The sequence below is a fragment of the Alexandromys fortis genome, unplaced genomic scaffold (assembly GCF_014885135.2).
Source record: "Alexandromys fortis isolate MF-2015 unplaced genomic scaffold, M_Fortis_MF-2015_v1.1 scaffold_6, whole genome shotgun sequence".
In the NCBI taxonomy this organism is placed as follows: Eukaryota; Metazoa; Chordata; class Mammalia; order Rodentia; family Cricetidae; genus Alexandromys; species Alexandromys fortis.
This window is the reverse complement of record NW_026067902.1, coordinates 10,493,084-10,519,980: the sequence shown is the minus strand read 5'-3', so window position 1 is coordinate 10,519,980 and position 26,897 is coordinate 10,493,084. Positions and strand designations below refer to the sequence as shown.

General features: G+C 45.5%; 1 protein-coding gene across 1 annotated transcript in view; it reads left to right on the top strand.

The window, feature by feature from the left end:
• Nucleotides 1-11,812, top strand: part of Mertk (MER proto-oncogene, tyrosine kinase) — a 100,772-nt gene extending 88,960 nt beyond the window's left edge. Inside the window, exons 17-19 of the mRNA XM_050133782.1 lie at nucleotides 1,761-1,920; nucleotides 3,212-3,348; nucleotides 9,927-11,812. Of these exons, the coding sequence (XP_049989739.1) occupies nucleotides 1,761-1,920; nucleotides 3,212-3,348; nucleotides 9,927-10,440 (811 nt within the window). The 3' untranslated portion in view covers nucleotides 10,441-11,812. The remainder of the gene's footprint in view (nucleotides 1-1,760; nucleotides 1,921-3,211; nucleotides 3,349-9,926) is intronic.
• The last annotated feature ends 15,085 nt before the right edge of the window (nucleotides 11,813-26,897 follow it).

Genomic DNA, 26,897 nt, shown 5'->3' with positions numbered 1-26,897 from the left:
GGCAGAGGCATGACTGCTTTGAGGCCAAGTATTAGGCTGGCCTGGTCTACATAGCAAGTTCAGATCAGCCTCAGCTACATAACGAAACCTTGCCTCCCAAAACTAAAAACACAAACAAAACAAAACAAAAACTGAATGAAATAGGAAAATTTTGCTTTAGTGAGAAAAAAAATCTAGGCAAAACCAAAAATTAGCAATTTCATACATTAAGTTTTAAGAAAACAAAAGTTTGGGCTGGAGAGATGGCTCAGTGGTTAAGAGCACTGCCTGCTCTTCCAAAGGTCCTGAGTTCAATTCCCAGCAACCACATGGTGGCTCACAACCATCTGTAATGAGGTCTGATGCCCTCTTCTGGCCTGCAGACATACACACAGACAGAATATTGTATACATAATAAATAAATAAATAAATGTTTAAAAAAAAAAGAATTCTGAACTTGAATTCTCTCCGTTTCTTTACTATGCTTCAACAGAGCCATCACCTGATGGCAATCTTTAAACACCATAACTGTTTCTTGACTTTAACTTCCCCGTTGTGAGAAGAGGGAGTGACCCATGTGTGTTTTTCTTGGTCACAGGTTTGACAGTAGAGATGGCCACTCACACTTCTCAACCGCATCCCCTTCCCCTTTTACTTCAGTTTTGAAAACTCCAGGGGAATTTGGGGTTTGTTACTGCTTTTCAACTGTGGCTAGAGAATCATGAGATGTTAGTTTTCTTTTAATATTTCCTTCATGTTTTTCCTGCCACATAGGAGAACCGCCTGTCTAGTTTGCCCTGAACTGAAAGTGTGGGACTTTAGGGTGTGCATACCTGTACTCCCCACACTCAGAAGATGGAGATGGGAGGATCCACAGTTCAGTCATCCTCAACTGCAAGACACATTCCAGGCCAACCTGGGCTACATGATACTCTGTCATTAAAAATAACAAAGTTAATGTCAGGCAAACAAGTAGCTCAGTCTCCTCCCTTCCCTGTCTCCTCTCTGTCTCCCTTCTCTTCCTGCTTGTTTAGGACCTGTTTTACTAGCTTGGGCTATGGTTGCAATTTCCCTTCAATTTTCCAGTTCATTCCTCCAACAGCTGGCCACATTAGCAAGAAATCCTTCAGCCGCATCTTTCATTGTGTGCTTCCCACACCTCCCAGGCTTCACCTCCTCTTGTGCCTCCCCTCCACGCTCCAGACATGAAGCAGGATGGCCATGGCATGATGTCATCCACAAAAGGACCTGGAGGAGATGATGTTTCTTCTACACCTGTTCTGCCATTTCTCTGTCCCCCCCACCCTAGTGCTTCCAGCCTCTGTGCCTGGGACAGAGTGATGGAATACAGAGATGCCTGGTGCCTATTATTTCCTGTGTCTTTGATCTTAAAGCAATCCCTTACTCTAAACCCATGGGCTCCATGTCTTCCCCTCCCTCCCTCCCTCCCTTCCTCCCTCCCTTCCTTCCTTCCTTCTCCCTTCTTGCTCCTTCCCTTCCTCTCCTCTCCATGAATCCCAGTCTGGCCTTGAACTTACCAAGCAGCTGAGGATGACATCGAGCCTTCTCTCTTCCTGCTTCTACCTCCCAAGTGCTAGGAGTAGAAGCATGCACCACCATTCCCATTTATGCTGTGCTGGGAAGCAAAGCAAGCACAGTTAGAACTGAGCCGCATCTATAACTTCCCTGTGTCTTTAGTTGCTTTTCATGCATTGATGCAGACCTGGGATTAAATGCTCTCCCTCCTGAGGTTGCTGAGGACCCGAATTCGTTCGTCACAGGTTACGAGATGACATGACAGTCTGTGTAGCAGACTTTGGCCTCTCGAAGAAGATTTACAGTGGTGATTATTACCGCCAAGGCCGCATTGCCAAAATGCCTGTGAAGTGGATCGCCCTAGAGAGCCTGGCTGACCGAGTCTACACGAGCAAAAGTGACGTGGTGTGTATACAACTTTATTTGACAAAGGTGGGGACACACTGAAGGCAATGGCTGAGAGTGATGACGCAGAGAATTACGCTCTGATAAACTGAGGGTTGGCAGCATGCTCGGACCATGCTTTAGTGTAACTCATTTACTCATTTGTTTGCTTTCTGTGGTCCTGGAATTGACCCTAGGACCTCGCACATGCTACAAGAACTTTCTAATATAATTTCTCAACCTCGCTCTTCCATACTTTTAAGACTTAATTTTATTTTAATTATGTGTATAAGTATGTGTATCTGCACATGTATGCAGGTGTTCTCAGAGGCCAGAGGCATCAGATCCCCTGGAGCCTGAGCCAATCACAGGTGATTATGAGTCAAAATGGATGCTCTTAACCACTGAGCCATCTCTCCAGCCCCCTTTACTTTTTATTAATTTTTATGTGTATGGATGTTTGGCCTACATGTATGTATACCTGTGCATCATGTGTGTGCCTAGGGCCCATAGAGGCAGAAGACTGCTGGATCCCCTGGAACTGGAATTACCAATGGTTGTGAACCCCCATGTGGGTGCTGGGAATTGAACCCAGGTCCTCTAGAAGAGCAGACAGTGATCATAATCACTGAGCCACTTCTACAGTCCTCTCTGCCTTTTTTTTTTTTTTTTTTTTTAAGCAGGGTCTATCTCTGTAACCTAGAAAGTCCTTGAACTCCCCATCCTCCTGCTTCAGCCTCCTCGGCAGCTGGGATTTCAAATGTGCACCATTAAACCTGACTTTTATATCTTGTAGAAGCTTTAATTCCGGCACAGTAGATTGTGGTGAAGTGCTCACATCCAGAAACCTATGCTCCACATATGACCTGCAGAGATTGCCCTGTTTCTTTCCTACAAATGAATGACTTGTTGCCCATAACTGAGATAGTCACATTAGATTGAATGAGTTCATTTGGTAGCCTTTGGAACCCATCTGCTCTATAGAAGATGCTATGTAGTTACACCCTTGATCCAAGCTTGGGGGAAGGAAGCACTCCACAGCAAAAGGATAACAGCGAAATGAGCAGTGTTGATATGGGATGGGGCTCTATCTGCCTTTAGCCAAGTTTCCCAGAATAGCATTGGTACAAATGGGGAACTACGGGGCTTCACCCCCATGTTGTTTTGTTGGGAGAACAGTGGGCCGCAGGCATAATTACCAGCTTTGTGCTTCGTCACCAGAGCTTTAAGGAAATGACCTTTCCCCATGAAAACATCCATTCAGCAGTCGTGGAAAGACTTCTGTCCTAACTTCTTGTGGCTTTGTTCTCAGTGGGCTTTTGGCGTGACCATGTGGGAAATAGCCACACGGGGAATGACTCCCTACCCTGGAGTCCAGAACCATGAAATGTATGATTACCTTCTCCATGGCCACAGGCTGAAGCAGCCGGAGGACTGCCTGGATGAACTGTAAGTGAGCATCCGTATGTCACCGGGCTTTCTGCGCGGGGGGCGGCTACCTGGCTGTGCAGTGACTTGGGAGCCACAGGCATGGCTAGGGCGAGTAGGGCCCACTGTTAGCCAGGAGAGCCCGTGCAGAGAGCGCTGCTCATGGAAGCGGGCCAGCAGGCATTCCTGATGCAGGTGGTAGTGTATGCTCAGCTCCTGTGAGCCCACTGTGGCTCACTTATCCAAAAGATCTCAACCTCCATCAATGGGCACAGTCGAGACAAGGTACCAGTATATGTTTCTAAACAACAATCTAAGAACCACTAGGAAGTAGACGCTGCCAATAAATAGGCTTGCTTTATAGTATATGAGGTACTGGGATCCTTTAGCCCTTACTCACTTTGAACCCAGTCCTCCTTTTCCCCTATGCCTTCAAACATACTGCTCACACTCAGGAACCTGGACCAGGGCCTTTGAGAGCAAACTGGCTTGGGAAGGATTCTGCCAATGCAATTGCTTAGTCCTGTGCCTAGAGGCTGTGGTGCTATTGGCACAAAGTGGACCTAGAAATCCTACGTTTAAAATGTTCCCTGAAGACCTGTGCTTATCCAGGTGTGAACTGTCCCAACTCCCATCACAAAGCACAGCCGATCAAGACAGACCTCTCTGTCTTCAGTGCCATGCATCATAGAAGGAGACCCAGGTGTTAGAGCCGGACACACATGCATGGCCATGGCAGCTGGCTTAACCTCTCTGTCCCTCGTATCATAAGCAACATAATGTATGTTCTTCGGAGAACTGTGGCTCTTGACAAAAGCAACCGAGGTGGGGAGGGGTTTATTTCATCTCACAGTTCAAGGTACTGTCCATCGCAGTAGGGAGGTCAAGGCGACAGGACCTTGACACAGCTGGTCGCATCACATCCACAATAGGGAACAGAGAGTAGAGAATTCTTGCTGTTTCTCAGCCCCCTTTCTCATACAGTCCAGGATCACCAGCCTAGGGAATGGTTCCGCCCATAGTTAAGAAGAATCATCCCATGTCAGTTAAGGTAATCGAGATCATATCTCACAGCCATGCTCCTAGGCTCATCTCCCAGATGATATGGAGTCTGACAAGTGGATAACACTAACCATCGTGGTGCGTTTGCATGTGTGGGGTGTACACCTGTGTGTCGTATACATGCGCATATGTAGAGACTGAGATTGGTGTCCTCCTCAATTGATCTCCACTTTTATCTACTGAGGCAGAGTCTCTGGCTGAACCTGGAGCTCAGGGATTTGACTTGTCTAGCAAGCTGGCTTGTCCCCAAGCATCCTGACTTTTCACATTCTGATGACTGGGAATGTAGGCGAGCCACTTTAACTGTATGCATGCTGAGGATCAAAATTCTGGTCCTCAGGCCTGTGACGCAAGTGTTTTATCCACTGAACCATCTTCCCAGCCTCGTCATTCCATTTTGATCTCCCCAAGCACTCTGAGCTTTTCAAGACAATGTCTTGCAGTGATGACATACAGGGTTTTTTGTTGTTGTTGTTTGTTTTGTTTTGTTTTGTTTTTGTTGTTTTGTTTTGTTTTTTCGAGACAGGGTTTCACTGTACTTTTAGAGCCTGTCCTGGAACTAGCTCTTGTAGTCCAGGCTGGCCTCAAACTCACAGAGATCAGCCTGCCTCTGCCTCCTGAGTGCTGGGATTAAAGGCATGCGCCACTACCGCCTTGATGGTGAGGTTCCTTCAAGGGCCATGGGCTTGGGATATTCTCATCATATTTAGTAAGAACATTAATAAAACATAGGCCTGAACTAACTCTGTCATGGAGCAGCGTATGGGATGCAAGACCCTCAGGCCCATCCCAAGCTCTGTCCCTGCTGCCCCATTCTGCACACAGGGCTAGATCACCTTGTACACAACACCCTAGGTCCATTTATGGCTCAGACTCTAAACCAAACACAAGGAAGATTGTTTTGTTCCCAGCCACAGCCCGCTTTGTGGTTGAAGAAATCTAATACTGAGCAGAAACAAAGGCTGTATGTAAGTCTCTTGAAAACATCTTAAAGTCCTGATTTGATTCGTTCTAGGGTTTCACGGTAGTTTTATAAAGGGCTGTGTTAATGAAATGTTGGCTTCTGGAAATGAGGAAGCTTTCCTATGTAGCCACACTGCCCAGGAAGTTTTGTTGTGGTTTCTTTCTGAGCCATCCCCCTATACCAGCAGAAGCTGACATTAGCAAAGGTCAGTCTGGGTCTGAGTGAGGTCTAAGCTGTGTCACACTGTGGTTTTTATGTGTTTCACTTCAGACTAAAACAAGAGACTGCTGAGCTGGTGTTCTCTGAGAACACTTTTTAGGTGGCAGAGACAGACTCAGCTCCCCTTCTATGGCGGGGGACCCAGGTGGTTGTAGCAGGCTACAGTCCCCATGTTCCTAATGGCTGCATGCCCCGGGCTTGCAGATGCACTCTGGTCAGCAGTCTGGTGAAGCAGGCTTTATTTCTGAGTCCTATGTGTTTGCTGGCAAGCAGCAGCATCTCCCAAAGAGGCCTCTGTGCTTCCTGTTCTGGGACATTCTTTTTTAAAAAGAAAACACAAAATGAATATTCTGAGCTTCTCGGAGTCCGAGCCTGGCTGGGATGAATGCACTCCTGTGTGCAGCTACTCTTTGGCTTCTTTGAGCTATCTGAAATGTAGCTACATCAACTACGAATGTAGTTCAGTGGTGAGGGAGCTGGCCTAGCTTGCACAAGTTCTTATGCTCAGTCTCCGGTACTGTAAAACAAAGAGATAAGGGAGTGAGGAAAAGATCCAGGAATAGAAGGAGAAGCGGGGCTGGGGGGTAGACAGATCTCAGTCACAGAGCCCCTTGGTCCCTACTCTCCAAGCCTGCTCCTCAGAGGGTCACCTCTCCTCACAGTATCACTCCTATCATGGAAGGACCAGAATGTTGTCAGTCTTGCTTCCTGCTACCCCGGATGCCACTTTCTGCTATGCTTCGATCAACTTCTGTAGGACATTTCCCTAAGCTGTGCTCTTTATGACCCCCCTGGCATCCTCTGAGCCTTCCTCACCAGCTGTCTACAGTGGTCCATGGCACGAGAACCCTTCCTTCATCCTCTGTCAGTCTTATTCCCCACAGGATCCTGTTGGCCAGCAGTTATTCTTCAGAATCTAGAATTCCTTTCCTCACTGGGCATGGTAGCACACACTTTTAATCCTAGCAGAGGCAGGCTGATCTCTGAGTTTGAGGTGAGCCTTCTCTATATAGTAAGTTTCAAGATCCAAGTACTACATTACAAGAACCTGTCTTGGAAAAAAAAAAAAAGAAGGAAGGAAAGAAGGCAGGGAGGGAGGGAAAGAGGGAGGGAGGGAGGGAGGGAGGGAGGGAGGGAGGGAGGGAGGGAGGGAAAGAGAAACAAAAAGGGAAGGAAGGAAGGAAGGAAGGAAGGAAGGAAGGAAGGAAGGAAGGAAGGAAGGAAGGAAGGAAGGAAGGAAGGAAGGAAGGAAAGCAGAACTGAAGAGGTATCTCTCACCAATTACACTGGTTATTACAGAACAAAACTGTTTATTCTTCAAGGGGACCTGGGTTCAATTCCCAGCACCCACATGGCAGTTAACAGTCTGTAACTCCAGTTTCAGGGCACCTGACACCTTTTCTGGCTTTTGTGGGCAGTGCATGCATACAGTACACAGACATTCATTCAGGAAAAAACACCCATATGTTGTACATATAAAGTGAGAATAAATAAAACTTTAAAAAACAAACAAGCATCCCCATCTCCTTCCTCTCCCATTTCTGACACTGACATCACAGAAACCAGGGATTTCATTCCCATCATGATGACATCATAACATAAATACAGTGTATGGGGTAGAACCTTCAACTCCCTTCTCCAAGGGTTCTCCTCCATTGCTTAGACAGCAACCAAAGAGATTCTCAAATATTATAATCACAAGCTGGGGTACCTCTGTGGTAGAGAACTTGCCTAGTATGCACAGGCCCTGGTACCATCCTAAGTACACAGACAGATAATTACAATTTTAATCTGGTAATGGATTGCTTCTGGATACCATCTTCCTGTGGTCTCCTAGCCCATTATCATATCTTTGAAAGTCATATTTAAAATGGGCATAGTGAGGTATGCTGTGCAGGAAGGTCAAAAGTTTGAGGCCAGCCCTGGCTATGCAACAAGGTCCTTCTCATATATCATATATATGTACTATATCACACTTATATTCTCATAAAGTATTAGACAGGAAAAGGAAAATAAATTTCACGATAGCACTGCTACTTTTCTCTCTAAAGATGGGTCACTTAGCGCTTTCTTCTAAGACGTGGAGTAAGAGGAAGGGAATTAGCCAGCATGGGAACAGTAATGAAAAGGATGTTATGTCCCTAAGGACTGAATTTCTCAAAGCCCAGCTGAGCAAACAAGTAAGTCCCTCTGTAAAATTGGAGGCCTGCAAATTGACGGATGGTGTGAAAACCTCAAATACAGGAGCAAAGGTTGTTTGCCCCGTCTAAGTGACTAGCTACTGAGAGCGAGTTAGGAAGACTAAAAGGAACTCCTGGGGCAAAGATGGAACAGGACTGTGAGGGAGACGGGTGTCAGGGTGGAGTTCTGGGTTGAGGTTCCACTCCTTTTCCACGTTCCAGAAGCAAGTAACAGTCCCGGTAAATAAGGTTGAACTAGACCAATGAAAGTCACGTGTGCACAGATGAGATCTGTGTGCTGTGTATGAGGACTAACACTTTCTAGGATTAACCCAAGGATCTATAGATTATATGTAAATGTAAAAATGGGAATTGCACGTCTCTGTTCCTGAGAAACCAGTAATCGGCATGAATCAGATAATTTAGACTCGGGTCAATTTTCTTTTTTTCTTTTTAAAGGTGTATTTATGTGTGTATTTTACGTATTCAAAAGAGGGCATCAGATCCCATGGGACTACAGATGGTTGTGAGCTGCCATTTGGGTGCTAGGAGTTGAACTCAGGACCTCTGGAAGAGCAGTCAGTGCTCTTTACCTCTGAACCATCCCTCGGGCCTTCCGCTCAGTTTGCTTGTTCAGTGATATTAATATCAATTTCCCAAAGCAGGAAGGATCAAAATGAAACGCTGGCATGGCTCTTGCACAGCCCAGTAGTTTCCAGTTGTCATACCCTTCCCGTGTCCCTCGATTGTAATCCTTCATGATAATAGACCTTGGAGGTGATGTTGCCTGGCAGAGGGGAACGTCCCCTGGAGAACTCAGCAGAATGGTCTGGAGGAGCACTTGTGTGATGGACTCACCCAACCCGACCCTCATTTCTCTGCTTCCCTCTGCTACCTATGAGCCCCGGGCCTGTGCTTTCATTTATAAAGTGCAGTGGCAGAGCTGTCAGGAAGATCAGAAGGGAGTGACACACACTACACGCCACTTAGTCACCCCTCGTGTGCCACACTCTAGCTCTGGGTCTTCTTGCTTAGTTCCCTGCTCCAACTAAACCAGCCCAACTAAATCAGCGTTCTTGGTCACAATCCTGTTTAATGGTAAAGACGGGGATTATCAAACTTGTTTGGTAAGTGTCTTAGCTACTTTTCTATTGCTGTGAAGAGACACAATGACGAAGGCAACTTACAAAAGAAAACATTTAATTGGAGACTGGCTTACAGTTTTAGAGATGAGTCCATGACCGTCCAAAAGCATAAGGGAGAGAGAGAGAGAGAGAGAGAGAGAGAGAGAGAGAGAGAGAGAGAGAGAGAGAGAGAGAGAGAGATTTGCAACTGGACTTTGAGTCTCTAAGCCTACCCCCAGGGATACTTCCTCTATCAAGGCCACACCTCCTAGTCCTTCCCTTTAGTCTACCAGCTGCAGACTAAAACATTCAAATAGATGAGCCCGTGGGGATCACTCATTTAAATCACCATAGTAAAATACAAATAGTAAATAATTGAGGCTTTGAGGGTCTTTGTAGCCCCCACTCAGTGCTACAATTGTAGCAAAAGCAGTCACAGACAGCAGCACATAACTAGGCATAGCTGTGTTCTAATAAAACTTTATTTACGGAGCAGATGATTAGTTTGATGGACATTAATCCCTTTTTTTTTTGCAAAAGTAAGTATAATTGTGAGGTGCATCTTCTATTTTTAGAAACAGAATTACTGGTTTTTTACAAGGGGCTGAGGAGATGACTTTGTAGGGAAGAGTACTTGCCCAGCACCCATGTAAGAAGCTTGGTATGGCTATGGTCCACCTGTAACCTCAGAGCAGTGAGGGGTAGAGACTTGTGGATCCTTGGGGCTCACTGGACAGCCAGTCTAGCCAAAACAGCAAGTTCCTGCTTCAATGAAAGACCCTGTCTGAAAGGAATGAAGTAAAGAGGGAATAGAGCAATATACCAGGTACCCCCAGCCTCTATATACACATGCACAAATACATATCACACACACATGAAACATTCAAAAAGTTGAATAACCATTTCTCTTCACACAAACCAAAAACTCGTTTATTTCCATAAAAGGTGGAATGAACGCTGATTAAAACAGAATGGAGTTCAAGACTAGGTGAGGAGGAAGGGATGATCTGGGTCTGTCCCAGGTGGCACTCACTCGTCTGTCATCCTCAGGTATGACATCATGTACGCTTGCTGGAGTGCTGACCCCTTGGACCGACCAACCTTCTCAACCTTGAGACTGCAGCTGGAAAAGCTCTCCGAGAGCCTGCCTGATGCGCAGGACAAAGAGTCCATCATCTACATCAATACCCAGTTGCTAGAGAGCTGCGAGGGCCTGGCCAACGGGCCCTCCCTCGCTGGGCTGGACATGAACATTGATCCTGACTCCATCATTGCCTCTTGCGCTCCCAGTGCCACCATCAGCGTGGTCACAGCCGAAGTTCATGAGAACAGCCTCCAGGAGGAAAGATACATCTTGAACGGGGTGGGTGAAGAATGGGAAGATGTGGCCTCCACTCCTTTTGCTACAGCCCCCCCTGGAAAGGATGCTGTCTCACCAGAGGACAAACTCAGCAAAAATGGGATCTCCTGGTCTCACAGCAGCACGCTCCCCTTGGGGAGCCCACCACCAGATGAACTTTTGTTTGCAGATGAGTCCTCTGACGACTCTGAAGTCCCCATGTGAGGCCAACTGAGTGGAGGCGGGACAGGACCAAGCAAATACTGCTGCGTGGGACCTGGTTGTCTTAGCTGCTTTCTTATTGCTGTAATGAAACACCATGACCAAGGCAACCTAGAAGAGAAAGGGTTTAATTAGGTTTACAGTTTCAGAGGGTTTGAATCCATGCTTGCAGAAGGAAGGCATGGTGGCAGAAAACAGCTAAGTGCTTACATCTTGAGTGGCGAGCAAGAGATAGGAAGTACTCTGGGAAATGGCACCGCTCTTTTGAAGCATCAAAGCCAGTGACAAACCTCCTTCAATAAGGCCATACCTCCTAATCCTTCCCAAACAAGTCTACCAACTGGAGACTAAGCATTCAAACCTACAAACCTATGGAGCCATTCCAATTCAAAACGCCACACTGGTTATACCTGATGTTTTGGTATTTGTTTTTCTTACTTACTCCACTTGTAAAGTCCATGGCCTCACAGCACCAGGTGAATGCTGTCAAGTCAGTTTTCACTATAAATACATAACCAGGGCCTAGAGAGACGGCTCACGGGACTAAGAGTGCCTGCTGTCCTTGCAAAGGACCTAAGTTGAGTTGCCAGTAACGAAATCAGGTGGCTCATGACCACCTGTAACTCCAGATCTCGTGCTCACTTCCAGCCTCTGAGGGCACCTGCACACATGAGACCTGCAGTCACATATAAATCAAAATAAACATAAACAGCAAGGCTTGGAGTGTGGCTCCGCAGCTAAGTGTATGCTCGACCTGTGGGCTGCCCTGTGTTCCATCCTAGGGCCCCCAGACAATACAGAATAAAAATACAGAGGCGTGGGGGGTGGGGTGGACAGGGGGAAAGCTGAGTTGGTAAAAGCCTTGACTTATAAGCACAAGGATGTCAATCTGTTCCCCAGAGCCTATGGAACAAAAAGTTGGGTGTGTGGCACATACTTGTAATCTCAGTGCTGGGAAAGTGGAGTCTGGTGGATTTCTGACACTCACAGGGCAGCTTGCCTAGGTGAGTTTCAGGCCAAGTGAGACCCTGTCTCAAAGAAAAATGGTGGACAGCACCTGAGGAGTGATACTTGATGCTGTCCTTTGACCTACACACACACACACACACACACACACACACACACACACACCAGAACATTCATAAGCATGTACACACAAGAAAATATAAATAAAATCATAATATATTTATTTAAAGAGTGAACATATTTGTATATGGTGGAGAGAGACATATTTTAATAAAAGATGACTTATTTCACTGACCTTGCAGATCTTAAACTATATTCCTCAGTGTTAACATTTGTATGGAATCAATGATGCTTTTTTAAAGTCGTTTTCTTTTCCACAGTATTAAATGTAAAAGTGTTTCTAAAATGAGATGCCAGACTTGACTTCATTTTTGACCTTCATGAGAAGCCTGGTATGCCTCCATGAATCGTGTGTCTGATAAAAATGATTTATTTAATGTTTAAGGTTTTTATAACTGATCGTCTGATATGACTTCCTAATAAAATACAAATCAGGAAGGATGTGTTCAGCATGCTTCCGACTCAGAAAGACAGCCGTCGCCAGCAGCCCTGATACCTCTGCAAAGGAGCTCCCTTAGTGCCGGCCCTCACCACAGTTCCTATGCCCATTCTTAGTATTGCCTCTGAGAGAAATGGAAAAACCATCTCAGAAGTCTATAGATGAATGGCTGGCAAGAAGGCTCAGTTGGTAAAGGTACTTGTTGTCAAGGCTGATGTCCTGAAATTGATCCCCAGGACTGACATAGTGGAAAGAGAACCAACAAAGGTGTCTTCTGACCTCCACATAGACACCCACTAAATAAATTAGTAAATAAATAAATGTGATTTTTAAAGAGTACATAAATGAGAAAAATAATAAAGGATTCAAGATGATCTATCCTGAGAAGATTTCAAATCACCTGTGGAAGAGTTTGACAGGTTAGTCGTGTTTCAGTTGGGGAGGTGTCACTCACAGGAGGTGGGCGGGCAGGGCCAGGGCACGGGCAGTAGAGTTCTGCCTTCTCAGTTCCTGGCTGGGCCATCACTTGTGGAGCACTTGTCTTGTTCCCAGCCCTGCATATGCCCGCTCCCTTCCCTGTGTGTCCCTACACCATGGGTTCCAGGGTCGTCATGTCTAGACCAGGGCACCAAGGCTTGGGAAGACTGGATAACTTGCTTATGGCCATGTCTAGAAACTGTGAGAGCCAGAATTTAGAACATTTCAATGAGCACATGGTTTAGGGGTTGTACTAGTAAGTTTCATATTACAACAAAACACTGGAGCAGTGGTTCTCAACCTATGGCTCATGACCCCTTTGGGGTCAAACAACACTTTCACAGGGGTCACCTGTTATGATTCATAACAGGGGTGGTGGTGGTGGTGTACATCTTTAATCCCAGCATTCAGGCAGCAGAGGCAGGTGGATCTCTGTGAGTTCAAGGTCAGCCTGGTCTACAAGCTACAGTGAAATCCTGTCCGGGAAAAAAAAAAGATTCATAACAGTAGCAAAATTACAGTTATGAAGTAGCAACAACAATTTTATGGTTGGAGGTCACCACAACATGAAGAACTGTATTAAAGAGTTAAAGAATTACAGCATTCGGAAGGTTGAGAATGACTGCACTAGAGGCAATTAACTAAAAAAAAAGAAAGAGAGAGAGAGAAAGAGGGAGAGAGAGAGAGAGAGAGAGAGAAAAGATAAGGTTTAATTAACACACAATTTGGAAATTACAATCCTAGAGTCCCTTGGCTCTGCCTTTGGTGAGGATGGCGGATTGTAAAGATTGAAGAAACACATGCCTGTGTGCTAACCATTAGCCAGGAAGCAGAGGTCAGGGTCCCACAATTACCTTTGGGAGTACTCTTTCAAACACTGAAGGACCTCCACAAAATCCCACCTCCCTGGGAACTGTTGCAAAATATTTAAGATGTGTTACATTCATTTATGAAGTGGAGTATTTGTTTAATGATGTAAAGATGTGTTGCATTCTTTATGTTGCATTTGTTTAACTCTGTGAAGCTGTGTTACTTTGCCTGCCTAAAACACCTGATTGGTCTAAGAAAGAGCTGAGCAGCCAGTAGCTAGGCAGGAGAGAGAAAAAAAGAAAACGCCAGAAGTCATCCACCCAACCGCACAGGCAGCCACAGAGTAAGGAAAGATATTTAGAATAAAGGAAGGTTAAACAGCCCAGAGACAAAATGTAGTTAAAGTGAAATGGGATAATTTAAATTAGAAAAGTTGGCTAGAAACATGCCAAGCAAAGGCCAGGCATTCATAGTAAGTCTCTGTGTATTTATATGGGAGCTGGGAGATGAGTAAAACAAAACAAAACAAAAAAACGATAGGGACCCCCTGGGGAACACTCACCCAAATCACAGCAAGGTTCTACTCCAAAGTCTCTAGACATTTATTTTATTGGTTTTTCTAGACAGGGTTTCTCTGTCCTGGAACTAGCTCTTGTAGACCAGACTGGCCTCAAACTCACAGAGATCCTTCTGCCTCTGCCTGCCGAGTATTGGGATTAAAGGCATGCGCCACCACCACCTGGCTTAGACATTTTATTTAATATATACAAATGTCATTCGCTGTGTGCCAGGCATGGCACTCATTTAATTTCATGGTAGATACTACGCTATTCCTGCTCCACGGGTGAGCAGGCTGAGGCTAGAAGAGACCGACTGATGGGGGCAGTAAACTGATGCCATCCATGGAAACACTGGGCAGATCCAGGGCCCTTGGCATCATCAGAACTGTTGGCTTCAGACTTGAGAGTGAGCTCACCCAGGCTGCAGCAGCCTTCAGAGTACACGGGGTTCAGGGCTGCAGTCTTCCAAAGCTGAGTCCTGGCTCCAGCGGCCAGGCCAGGATCCCCATCTCCAGTGTGACTCCTCTGTCACTCACCAAAGGTTCTGAGGAGTTTAGATGAATCTGCACCCCTGTCACATGACAACATCACATTTTATTAGTGAAAAGAAAAACAGGAAATCATAGCCCAGGTCAGTTGTCTCTGTGGTTTCCTTGTCATGACCTTAACCCCCCCTGATTCAATCCTCTTCCCTTTCTTCAGCAGGACTCCCAGAGCTCAGCCCAGTGCTTGGCTGTGGATCTCTGCATCTGCTTCCAACTTGACACTCTCCTGTGGAGAGTGAACACCAGACAAACACATAGTATGCATACGTACATGCAGACAAACACACACAAACAAAAAAAAACCAACTTTCATACACATAAGTAAAAACACACAAATATTTTAGAATCATTTAAGAGATGAAGAGCTGGCTAAGTAGTTAGAGCAGCTTGCTGCTCTTGCAGAAGACCCGAGATCCATTCTCAGCACCCATGCCAAGCATCTCATAACTGCCTGTAACTCCAGCTCTAGGGGAATCTAACTCCCTGGCCTCCAGTAGCATCTGAATGCAATTTTACACACATATACATACACACCAATAAAAATAAATCTTAAAGGTTCATGTTTTAAAAATATTTTTACATATGTATTACTGGAATTTTGTGACTGGTTTTAAAAATGAATAAAACACATTTTTGTTTGTTTTGCTTTTCACGACAGCATTTACCTGTTTAATAGCCTTGGCTGTCCTGGGACTCCCTTTGCCTCAGACTCACAGAGATCCGCCTACCTCTGCCTGCTGAGTGCTGGGATTAACGGTGTGCTCCACCACTGCCCAGCTAATAAAACACCTTTTAACAGTTGTGCAAAATCTCTTGTTGTTGGTATCAATAAGAGTGTGACAAATTTGGGCCAGTGAGATGGTTCAGGGGCAAAGGTGCTTGCCACCAAACCTGGCTACCTGAGTTCAATCCAAAGGCCCCAAATCTGCAGGGTAGAAAGGAAGAACTGACCTTGTGAGTTGTCCTCTGACCTCTGCATAAGGGCAGTGGCACATGCTCATACACAGATACAAACACACATGCACGCATTTGTACACATGTGTGTGCATGTCCAGGCACATGCACATGGTAATCAAGACTGTTAAAGAGTTTGAAGAGCGTTAGAAAGATGAGTCCTCAGTGGAGAACAGTGGCTGCCCTTGCACAGGACCCGAGTTCAGCCCCTGCATCCATATGGTGGCTCACAGCCATTGCTAACCCCAGCTCCAAGGAACCCAAAGTTTTTGCTGGCATCAGACACGCATGTGGTGCACATACATACACAAAGGCAAAACACTCAAATAGATGAACTAAAAAGAAACAATTAAAACAATTTTTTATTGAAGCCTTGATTCGGGATCAAGAATAGCTAGTTTAAACAACAAAAACATACAAAGAAAGGGATGTGCATATCTGTCACGAAGTTTCCTATAAATTTAATATTAAGTATCTAAGCTATTATACCTTGGATTTTACATTTTTTTAACAATATGCTGTAAAGAGTATATAATGAATAGTGAATCAAATGCCCTGCCACACCCCAGATCTACCCAGGTGACTCTGTCCTCCATGTGACCTGGCTCAGTGCTGCCGGAGTGGTGTCAGGGGGAGCAAGCCAGGGCTTCTGGCTTTTCTTGAGCGATCAACAAACACAGCAGAGATGTTTGACCCATCCAGCTACACAGCCAAGGCCTTGGTAGTGTTCCAAAGTGGTGTGTTGTCGTGGATGAAGCTGGACCACTGCAATGAGAAATGAACTTCTTCCAGCAAGATGTCTTTTAATCTCAACACTCAGGGAGGCAGAGGCAGAGAGTCTGTGAGTTTGAGTCCAGCCTGGTCTACAGAGTAAGTTCCAGACAGCCAGAACCACACAGAGAAACTGTGTTTTAGAAAAGAAAAAGAAGAAGAAGGAGAAGGAGAAGGAGAAGGAGAAGGAGGAGGAGAAGAAGAAGAAGAAGAAGAAGAAGAAGAAGAAGAAGAAGAAGAAGAAGAAGAAGAAGAAGAAGAAGAAGAAGAAGAAGAAGAAGAAGAAGAAGAAGAAGAAGAAGAAGAAGAAGAAGAAGAAGAAGAAGAAGAAGAAGAAGACCTAATTACTAGTATTGTTCAAGGGGATTTTGGCCCTGGTTAAAAAAACCTCTCACAGTTTACATAGGCTTTTAGCGATAATCCCATAGTCCTATGCAAATTTTAATCTGCAGGTGGCTATTAGGTACCTCCCGCCACTCCCAAATTACATTTCCTGAGCAATCAAGTGAGTTTTATAGACTCAAAGAACTATAGTTACAGCAATGGTTACACTTCTGGGGCTGGCAAAAGGGATCAGCATTAAGAGCACTGGTTACTCTTCCCGAAGACCAGAGCTGGATTCCCAGCATCCACATGGTGGCTCACAACTGTCTGTAACTCCACAGGCTCTGACGCCCTCTTCTGGCCTTCACAGGGACTGCACACATCTGGCACATAGACATACAAGAAGGCTGAACATACAAAATAAATAAATCTTAAAATTAAATTAAAGGTATACTCTATGAAGTAAACAGATGTAGTTTCAGTTATCTTAAAGCAAGCAGGATTCTCTCTCTCTGGGAAGCTGGCAACCAGGGTTATTCCTAGAGGGAGTCTGTCAGGAAAAGGGGGGGTTAATGAGTAAGGAGCCCTAATAAGAGGGCTTCAAAAGATATAGCCTCAGCAAACATTAATTCTGATAAAATCAGAAACACAACTCTATTTGTTTTAGTTTTCTAAATTGTCTAGACAAAACCTGTTAGTAGCTACCAGGTCAAAGTTATATCTGAGTAACAATTAAGGCAGACCCTGTTAGCTAAATTCCTTATTTCTATGTAACACTATTTTCCAAGTAAGTTTGTTAGTAATGCGTATGTAATCAATGTTATTATACTTCCTCCTTCACTACCATGACTCAGCACATTCAAACCTCCTGCCTGAGAACCTAGGGTCTGTGGGGTTCTCAGCCATAGCCTTGACCGTTAGTGGAGACTGCTAACTTTCCCAAATTCCTATACTGTCTTCTGCATCAACCATAGAGCTTTCCTGTTGTCTGTGTATATGCTCAGGTCCCTTTCCAAAGTAGCTGCTATGGTGAAAACCTAGAGAGGAAACAAGCCGGGTCATTTTCTTCTGCTTAGCTCAGATTAGGGCTGGGAGGTCAAGAGGATAGGGATACAAACACCAGAAACATTGCGATCTGTAGGGTGAGGCTTGTCTGGCTGGCCTTTTCTTCCTCTTTCTTTCTTTCTTTCTTTCTTGTTCTTTTTTTTTCCCTCACTCTCTTTCTTTCTTCCCTTTCTTAATGAGAGATGTAAGGGCCTTTTGGGGGAGGGGGCTGAATAAAGTGCTGGCCCGTGTGGTCAGAAGAAAGGGCTGCCTCGAGGCTATTCATGCCAGGTTTCCGTGGGCAAGACACCAGTACCTCCTGTTACAGACCCCACATAGGAAGAGGATGCGGCAGTCTTTGAAAGAACTCCATCCGTCCTTGCAAACTGGCTTGAGGGTCTTCCTAATCTGAGGCTTCATTCACTATGCAATTCGCGGCCATTTGTCATAGCAGAAAGCCCACCCCTGATGTACTGTCAAGTTGCCTTCTAAGTACGTAGACCCACAGATTAGCGCTGCTCTCGACCTTGCTCAGGGAAACTTCTTTTCACGCTAGCCTGCTGTCAACGCAGTGATTTGGAACTGCTAAAGGGCTGAGAATGACTGTTGAACACTGGGTCCTACAGGAACATTTCTATCAGCTGCGTGAAGACTCAGGGAACATCCTAGGGTGGAAAAGTGCAAGAGCTGAGGGTTCAGGGCGGGGTTGCTGTGAAACGTTGTCTTCTAAACAGGATGTGGCTACTGTACTCGCAAACTCCCAACCCCAACCGCTGTGGTCACCTACACAGGAGCAAGTCAGTCAACATTCCAGCTTGGACGGTGAGGGGCTCATGAGGCCCCACCCATTGTTGAGCTGGCAGTTGGGCTGCTGGAGGAGGGGGAGCCACTTTTCTTCAGCTATGTGGCCATCAGTAGGTTGCCCACGCTCTGGTGGGTGGCCCCATGCCAATGCACGCACAGGCAGCACTAACTGGGACTCTGTGTTCTTTTTTCTTTTTTTAAGGAGAGGACAAGGAGGGAAGGAGATGTGCTGGAGAGATGGGATGGGAAGGGGAGGGGATGAGTATGATATAATATATTGTATACATACATGAAGTTATTAAAGAGTGAATAAAAAATTCTTTAAGAAGAAATATTTTCCTTGATGTGTTAAAGAGAGAGAGAGAGACAGAGAGAGAGAGAGAGAGAGAGAGAGAGAGAGAGAGAGAGAGAGAGAGAGAGGTGCATTGTTGTATTATTGAGGAAGTGCAGAGTAAAGGATGACTCCACTCCACACCTCAAGCAAACTGTTGGGCTCTGGTGCCTACAAGTTGCCTCCTTTGCACAAATCTGGTCCTGGTCCTGACTAGTTACTGACCATGTGAGTCTTGAACTCCCTTCCCCTTTACCTAAAGGATATAAGACTCAAGGTAGATCAGAATGTAAAGTCTCTCTCTCTCTCTCTCTCTCTCTCTCTCTCTCTCTCTCTCTCTCTCTCTCTCTGTCTCTGTGTGTGTGTGTGTGTGTGTGTGTGTGAGAGAGAGAGAGAGAGAGAGAGAGAGAGAGAGAGAGAGAGAGAGAGAGAGTCCACCAGACCAAGCAGAAGTTCTCCGTGAGAAATGAGCACAGCACCGTTACTTATCTTAGAAATCAGGCCTGTCTGGCCATCCTCATTCACAAAGTCAAGATGTTGTAACTTCTCCCTATGAATGGCGTAAGCAATGGGACTTGTGCTGACTCAGTGGAAAAGCAGCCAGCCTGCAGAAAACTCGCACGACAGCAGCTCCCACTTCTCTAGAGACCTTTCCTTCCTTCGGAGGATAAATGGGAAACCGGGGGTCTCTAATGAACATGTCAGGACGGCACAAGGCTTAGATTTAGATTTTATTTCCTCTCTTTGAAAAAAAAAACAAAAACAAAAAAAAAACTGCAAAACTACTGCTGTGTTTGACACAAAGTTTGTCCAATTACTTATTTCACCTATTTAATGCGGTGATTATTTCTAGAAACTGTAACCCACTGCTTTAGAATTCTTTCATGGACAGCACATTTTGTTAAAATGGGACTTGAGGGGCTGGAGGCGAAGCTCAGCTGGTAGCATGTTTGCCTAGGATTCACAAGTGAATGGTGCATCCCCACCATTCCATAGAATAAGCAAGGTGTCACACACCTGCCATCCCAACTCTTGGGAAGTAGAGGCAGAAGAGCTACGTGAGACCTAACATTGAAGAAGTTGGTGATTACTTATTATGGAAATATTATTAAAATCTTAATGGACAAAATGAACAAAAATTTAAAAGTTTTAAAAAGAGAGAGAGCGTGGAGAGGTCATGTGGATTCTACATATAGCTATTTAAAGGAGAAATTTAAGAATAATCTTAGGGCTGAAGAGATGGCTCAGTGGTTGAGAGCACTGACTGCTCTTCCAGAGGTCCTGAGTTCAATTCCCAGCAACCACATGGTGGCTCACAACCATCTACAATAGGATCTGATGCCCTCTTCTGGCCTGCAGTCATACATGCAGAGCACTTGTACATAAAATAGAAGTAATTTAAAAAAGAATTATCTGAAATAAATTTAATGTTTTTCTAGATTTTAGAATCATCTAAAATTTAAGAGTATTCTTAAATTTAAGAATTAGCCCTTACCACTCCTTAAAGATGTGATAAATTTCCCTTGTTTTGTTCAGAGAACACAATCATAAGTCTGTCCAAGGAAGTGTTTTCATGCAGTGGATATGGGTCACATACAATGAACTCATCTAGTCACAGACACAGAGGAGGAGCCCAGCTCTATGACTGGGTCTAGACCTTGCTGTCTAATAGCCAGAGATGATAACGCACAGCTTCAGAAGAGTCTGTTCCTACAGGCTGTCCCTCGGAATGCTCTCCTTTGCAGGGTTCACTGTATCCATCAGCGCTCACAGCCAAGGGGTCTGCTCAACTTGTGTTGTTGAACGATTAAGAAACCTTTGAACTAGAAACAGATCTGCTTCCCCAAGCGAAGCTCTAAGGTCCTGCCCCTTTGGCTTACAGTGAAAGAGTCACCAGTTGAGATCTGGAAACCACACCAGCTTCACTGTACCTGCAGCCTGAGCAGCTTAGAGGCAGGTGGGCTGCTGCCCACCCCTGAATTTGCTGAAGGCTTTTTCAAAGGATTATTTTCTTCCTGGGCCAAATTGGGGGGGGGGGGCAGATTCCACTGACTTCCTTTTTCTCCTGTATAGGTTAATATCAGTTACTTGTGGGTTTTGTTTTGTTTGGGGGGGGGGGGTTGAGATTGGGTTTCTCTGTGTAGCTTTGGCTGTCCTGGAACTAACTCTGTAGACCCGGCTGGCCTCGGGCCCATGGAAACCCACTTGCCTCTGTCTCCCAAGTGCTGGGATTAAAGGCGTGCACTACCACTGCCTACCTGTGTTTTGTATATTTTTTAACTGAATGTTTCTCATTATATTATTACAGAAATTCTGGATTCCAGCGTGCCCTTCTTTCCGAGGTGGGAATTGTTGATGTTTGTTTGATGACTTTCCTGGATCAATTCTTGTTGGCTTTTGTTGTTGTTGTTTGCTTGTTTGCTATTTGTTTTCTGCACTGTGGGACTGATATCTCTGCTCAAAAATTATATTTACCTTTACATTTTTATTGACATTTTTTGATTCTTTGGGAATTTCACATCATGCACCCCAATCCCACTCATTTCTCAGTCCTTCCATTTCTGCCCTCCACCCTTAGAACCTCCCCAAAAAAGATAATAAAAAGAATTTTTTTTAAAAGCCACTTTTCTCCTCTGTCTTTCCTGCCTCTCCATCACGTAGTCACTTGTTATGTGGCCTTGGAAGCTGCCGTGTGTCACACAGTTAAGTATATCCTTTTGCTCAAATGGCTTTACTTGCAAACGTTCATTGCAGTGAGTCATTGGTCTGGTCCAAGGCCTCTGGCACATCACGAATACTGGGCCTTCACCAAAACTCCTCTCATATATCCCGCTGTTGCCCTGGGTCATGGAGATCCTGCAGCTATGGTTATGCAAGACCCAGCCCTTCATGTGCTCCATCAGGTCATAGATGGGATACCCTGGATGTGGGCCTGGGTAGTAGCTGAGTTGGTTAGTCTGGGCCACTGGGACGACCACCCTCAGGCAAGAGTCTGGGGTCAGCTCTCCCCCACAAATGGTGAGGGGTGGGGGTGCAGAGTCAGTTCTCCCAATACAGCGGCTGTGGTAGGGGTGGGGGAAGGGAGGCAGTTCTCCTGGTAGGGGAGGGCGGCAGCTTTTCCATTCAGTGAGTGAGGGACGGGACCAGCTCTCTGGTGCCCAAGCCACTGGAGCCAGTTCTCCCATGGGCCCCAGTGGTAACGTAAGCCACGGGCTTCAACACGGACCCCCACTGTGGTAGGACCATGGACCCAGATACGGCCATCAGCTGTAGCTCGAGCTGTGACATCCCCATGATCCCAGTCAGCAGCCTAGGCAACCCAGACTAGTATGATCCTGGTGGCAGCACTGGCCCTCGGGCATCAACGTGGCCTCAGATAGGGGCTCAGCCCACGGGCATCAATATGGCCTTTTATGGTAACATGGGCCACGGACTTCACCCTAGACCCCAGCTGCGGTAGAGCCACAGACCCAGACATGACCCTCGGCCACTGCACAGACATCACAGGGCTCCAGATAGCAGCATAGTCACCTAAATGAACCTGTTCCTCATCGCCGGTCACATCTTCAGTTCCGCTTCTCTCCGCAGCGCACAAACCATTCCATTTCTCTCCCATTTCTCCACCACAGTCCTGTTCGCCAGAGCAGCAGCAGCCCACCCTGGCCTCGGGGGCACCGGGTGGGGCTGTGCCTGTCTTCCACAGGCCTGGAAGTGGGTGGAGGGGTGGGGTGGGTAGATGGATGCGGGGTGGCAGGTGGACACCAGGCGTTCTACAAGGGCAGCACTGGGTCAGCTAGTTTAGCACTGAGATGACGACTTAAATCCTTGAGCTGACAAGAGTTCCACATTTTGCGCATGGATCTGTTTGTGGCTTACTAAATGCATTTTCCAAGTCCAGGAAGTTTACCCATTTCCTTGTTTTTAAAGCAAGTGATGCCTACGTCACTAAATGTGAACAGATTAAAATATTCCACCCAAACCACAGAAATTAGATTAGGGATGTAGCTCAGTTGGTAGAATGATTGCCTAGCAGACGTAAAGCCCCGGGTTCAAACCCCAGGGCTAAATAAACCAGGTGTGGAGGTATACGCCTATAATTCCAGCACCAGATGTGGACGCCAGAGGATCAAAAGTTCAAGATCAGCCTCAGCTACTCAGCGAGTTTGCTGTCAGGCTGGATTACCCGAGACCCTGCCTCAAAACAAAACCAAAAGGCAAAAACCAGCAACAACAACACCCACCCCCACCACACCCAAAATAAACCCACAGATTGTCAGGTCAAATGAGAAAGGCTATGAAGCCTGAATATATAAAGAACTGCGACACCTCTGCAAGAAGACGACAAATAACCCAGTTCTACACAGAGCAAAGGGCTTCCCATTCCAATCCACATTTCTGCCCAGGAGCATCTGAGAAGAGGCTCTGCATCCATCGTCGGTCAGTTGAGAAACTCAGTGAGCTACCACTTCACGCCTGCCTGAACCCACACAATCTAAAGGTCAGATACCAGCAGTATTAGGAGCTGAGTGTGGTGGTGCATTCCTGTAGTCCCAGTACCTTTGCATACAGAGGCAGGAGGATCATGAACTGGAAGCCAGCCTGGGCTTCCAGCCAGTGAGGCCCCATCTCAAAAGCAAACAGCTTCCATTCTGGTTTTGACTTTTGAGACAGGGTTTCTCTATGTCACAGTCCTGGAACTAGCTCTGTAGACCAGGCTGGCCTCGAGCTCACAGAAATTCACCTGCCTTTGCCCCGAGTGCTGGGATTAAAGGTGTTCAATACCACAGCCCAGCTCAGCTTCCATTCTGAATGGTTGGTTATCCTAACTGCACAGAAGTTCACTGACTTGTATAGTCTTCAAGTCTGGTTCATTTTGGTATATATGATGTGCATGTGTGGTGTGTGTATGTGTGTGTGTGTGTGTAAACTTTTTAACAATAATTTTTTTTTAAAGATTTATTTATTTATTGTGTATACAGCGTTCTGTCTGTATGCTTGTTGGCCAGAAGAGGGCAACAGATCTCATTACAGATGGTTGTGAGCCACCATGTGGTTGCTGGGAATTGAACTCAGGACCTCTGGAAGAGCAGTCAGCGCTCTTAACCTCTGAGCCATCTCTCCAGCCCAACAATAAATTTTTAAATAAAATAAATTACTGGGCAGTGGTGGTGTACACCATCAATCCCAGCACTCGGGAGGCAGAGACAGGAGGATCTCTGTGAGTTCGAGGCCAGCCTTGTTTACAAGAGCTAGTTCCAGGACAACCAGAGCTGTTACACAGAGAAACGCTGTCTCTAAAAACCAACAAACAAACAAACAAACGAATGAATAAATAAAATAAAAACAACTTGAATAAAATGCTCATATCATCAGCATTCACAAAAGTCAAAGACAGAAAGAAGATAAATGACGAGATGAAGAGATACATAAACACAAGAGATGTATCAGTGCAACAGAATGTGATTCTGTCTTTAAAAGGAAGGAATTTTGACGCAAGAAACAATATGGATGAACCCTTGAGATACTATGCTAAGTAAAAGACAATCTCTCTTCCCCAAAGGATAACTATTGTATAATTTCATGTATCTGAGGTCCTAGAATAGTCGGACTCAGAGAGTCAGTGTTTGATGGGTACCGAATTTCATTTGGAAAAGAAGAGAAAATTCTGGAGATGAATGGTGGTGGTTGCGTGAACGTGTGAATGCCGTTGATGGTATCTTTTATCTTGTATGTATTTTACCCACAATAAAAAGTATGAACTTTATCTCAGTCTATAAAAGTAAATCAATTAAATCATATTAATAACATAAAAGAGAAAACCCATGGAATTATCTCAGTAAACATGGAGAAAATGTAAAAACCAACCCTCATTTATGTCAAAACTCTCTCACAAAACTCAGTATAGAAATTCTGATAGAAATTTCCTTGAATGCCAGGGGATGAAACAAAAAAGTCAAATATGCAAGGCGCGCACTCTCCAGAACCACACCCTCGGTTCTTTACTCTCTAAACAAAGCATTGTGACCATGACTGACATAGTATCTATGACATTCTAGAGCTTAAAGACCTCTAGGACTGCCCTGATGCTCAGTGGGTGAAGGCACTTGCTGCCAGCCTCATGGCCTGAGTTTGATCCCGGAGATCCACGTGTGGGAAGAAGAGAAGTGACTCCTGAAGGTTGTCCTCTGAGCTCCACGTGTGTGTCATGACACAGGCATGCTCCCTCCACAGTTAAATAAATCAATGTCAAGTTAAAAAAGAAAAACGTAAGGTATCTAGATACTCGAGGGGGGGGTGTGGGTTATATGCAAATACCAGGCCAGCTTTAGGAATCATGAGAACACATAGTTTTCCATGCCTGATCAGAATTCTGAAGGACAAGGACAGTGGCCATTTCTCCGCACACAGTGTCCAGGGTCTCTGCTGAAGAGTTAAAGGGGTCCCCTGCAGATCTCAGAATGTCTTCCCCTATACCACTCTCTCTTTTCCTTATTTCCTCCTGCAAACTCCAGCTCCCTAGTTCATACTGAATTCCTGCCCCGTCTTCTCGGAGTCTCACAAGCTCTGCCTGGATTCTTCCTTCCTGTTCCACAGTCTGAAAATTCTCAGTAGACTGGAGGAATCATGGGACTTAATTTCTCCCCCCATCCTCCTCGCATTGTGTGTTTCATCCATACTTCCCATTCCTTGGGAATAACTGTCTTTAATCCCCTGGGGTCCAGTGCCCTAAAACTATGGATTCATACATTTGGTCTGGTTTATTGTTTTTGTGTAGGGATGTAAACTTAGATCCTATTATTACATCCAGCAAAAATCTCTACTGCGCACAATGCAACCTCATTACTATTGAAGAGCTAAACTTGTAAGTCGGCAGAAGAGTTACATGACTGCCCATGTATCCATCTCCAGGCCTAAAGGAAAAAAAAAGTCAACCCAGCTTGGAGAGACAGATCAGTGGTTACGAGCACTGGCTACTCTCTCTTCCAGAGAACCCAGGTTCAGTTCTCAGCACCCACATGGAGGCTCACAGCTAGTTGTAACTCTGGTTCCAGAAGATCTGATGTCCTCTTCTGGCCTCTATGCATAGACATATCTGCAAGGAAAATACCTAAACCCATAAAAATAAAATAACAATAATAATAATGACTTTAAAAATTAATTCCTAGGTCATCTTATTTGATCTATGTCCCATTCCCATCTATCCTTCTTGTACTGTTTTGAAGCAAATCCCTAACGCCATGGGACTTCATCTGTGTGAGAGTTCCAGGGAGAGTTTCCCCAGGGGTCCTTGTGGCTGTCTCCTTGTCTTTCCATGTCTAAGCTAACTTCCCGCTTTCATGCCCTGTGTTTCTTTGCTTTCCTCAAAGTTTGGAAAAGCTATTCTGCCTTACTCAGAGGACTTAGTCTGCCCTTCAGGGACAGGCATACTCCAAGGTGAATAGAGGCAAGTGCCTCTACTCCTTGACCCTTATGGGGTTATGTTTTGATACAGCCACTTACGGTTAAGTAGAAGGCATCAAGTCAAGCATGCGCATCTGTAACCTGAGACTTGAGTGGGAGGCCTATTCACACACATCACACTAGCTGGGCACTGTGGCGCATGCCTGTCACCTCACACGAGTAAAAATCTATGGCCCAATATTTACCAGTTAGAAGATACAAAGAGTAGGGTGTGGTGCCATACACCTTTAACCCCAGCTTTCAGGAGGTAGAAGCAGGTGGATCGCTGTGAGTCTGAGGCCAGCCTAGTCTACATAGTGAGTTCCAGGACAGCTAAAGTTAAATAAAAGGAAGGATGGAGGGAGGGAAGAAAGAAAGCAGGCAAGCATTAACAACCGACAACTGCTCAGGAAGGGGTAGGACATCTTGGGTATCTCTTCTATCTACTGAAGGGCCCAGTCTGAGAGGACTGATTGGGAAGAGAGTGGAGAGGGAAAGGGCAATAGCAGACTGACAGGGGCAGTTTTACTCACAATACATTGTATATATGCATGCAATGCCAATTTTCTTTCATTTTATTTTTTGCCAATAAGTAAAATCATTTCCTCTATAAAACAGAGAGAGAGAAAGAGGGAGGGGTGGGAAGCAGCTGGGTATGATAGTATATGCCTGTTTCTAGCACTTAGGAGGTGGAAACAGGGGTCGTGAATCCAAGGACTGGGGTGTTTAGTGAGAGAGACCCTGTCTTGCTAAAGAAGACAGAGGCATTCAGTTCACCTGACCTACAGCAGCCCGGGGAAGCAGCACAGCACACTACAGAGCTTCTGTTTTGTTAGTTGACTTTAGGCTGCCCAGGGCCACCAAGGGCACCACAT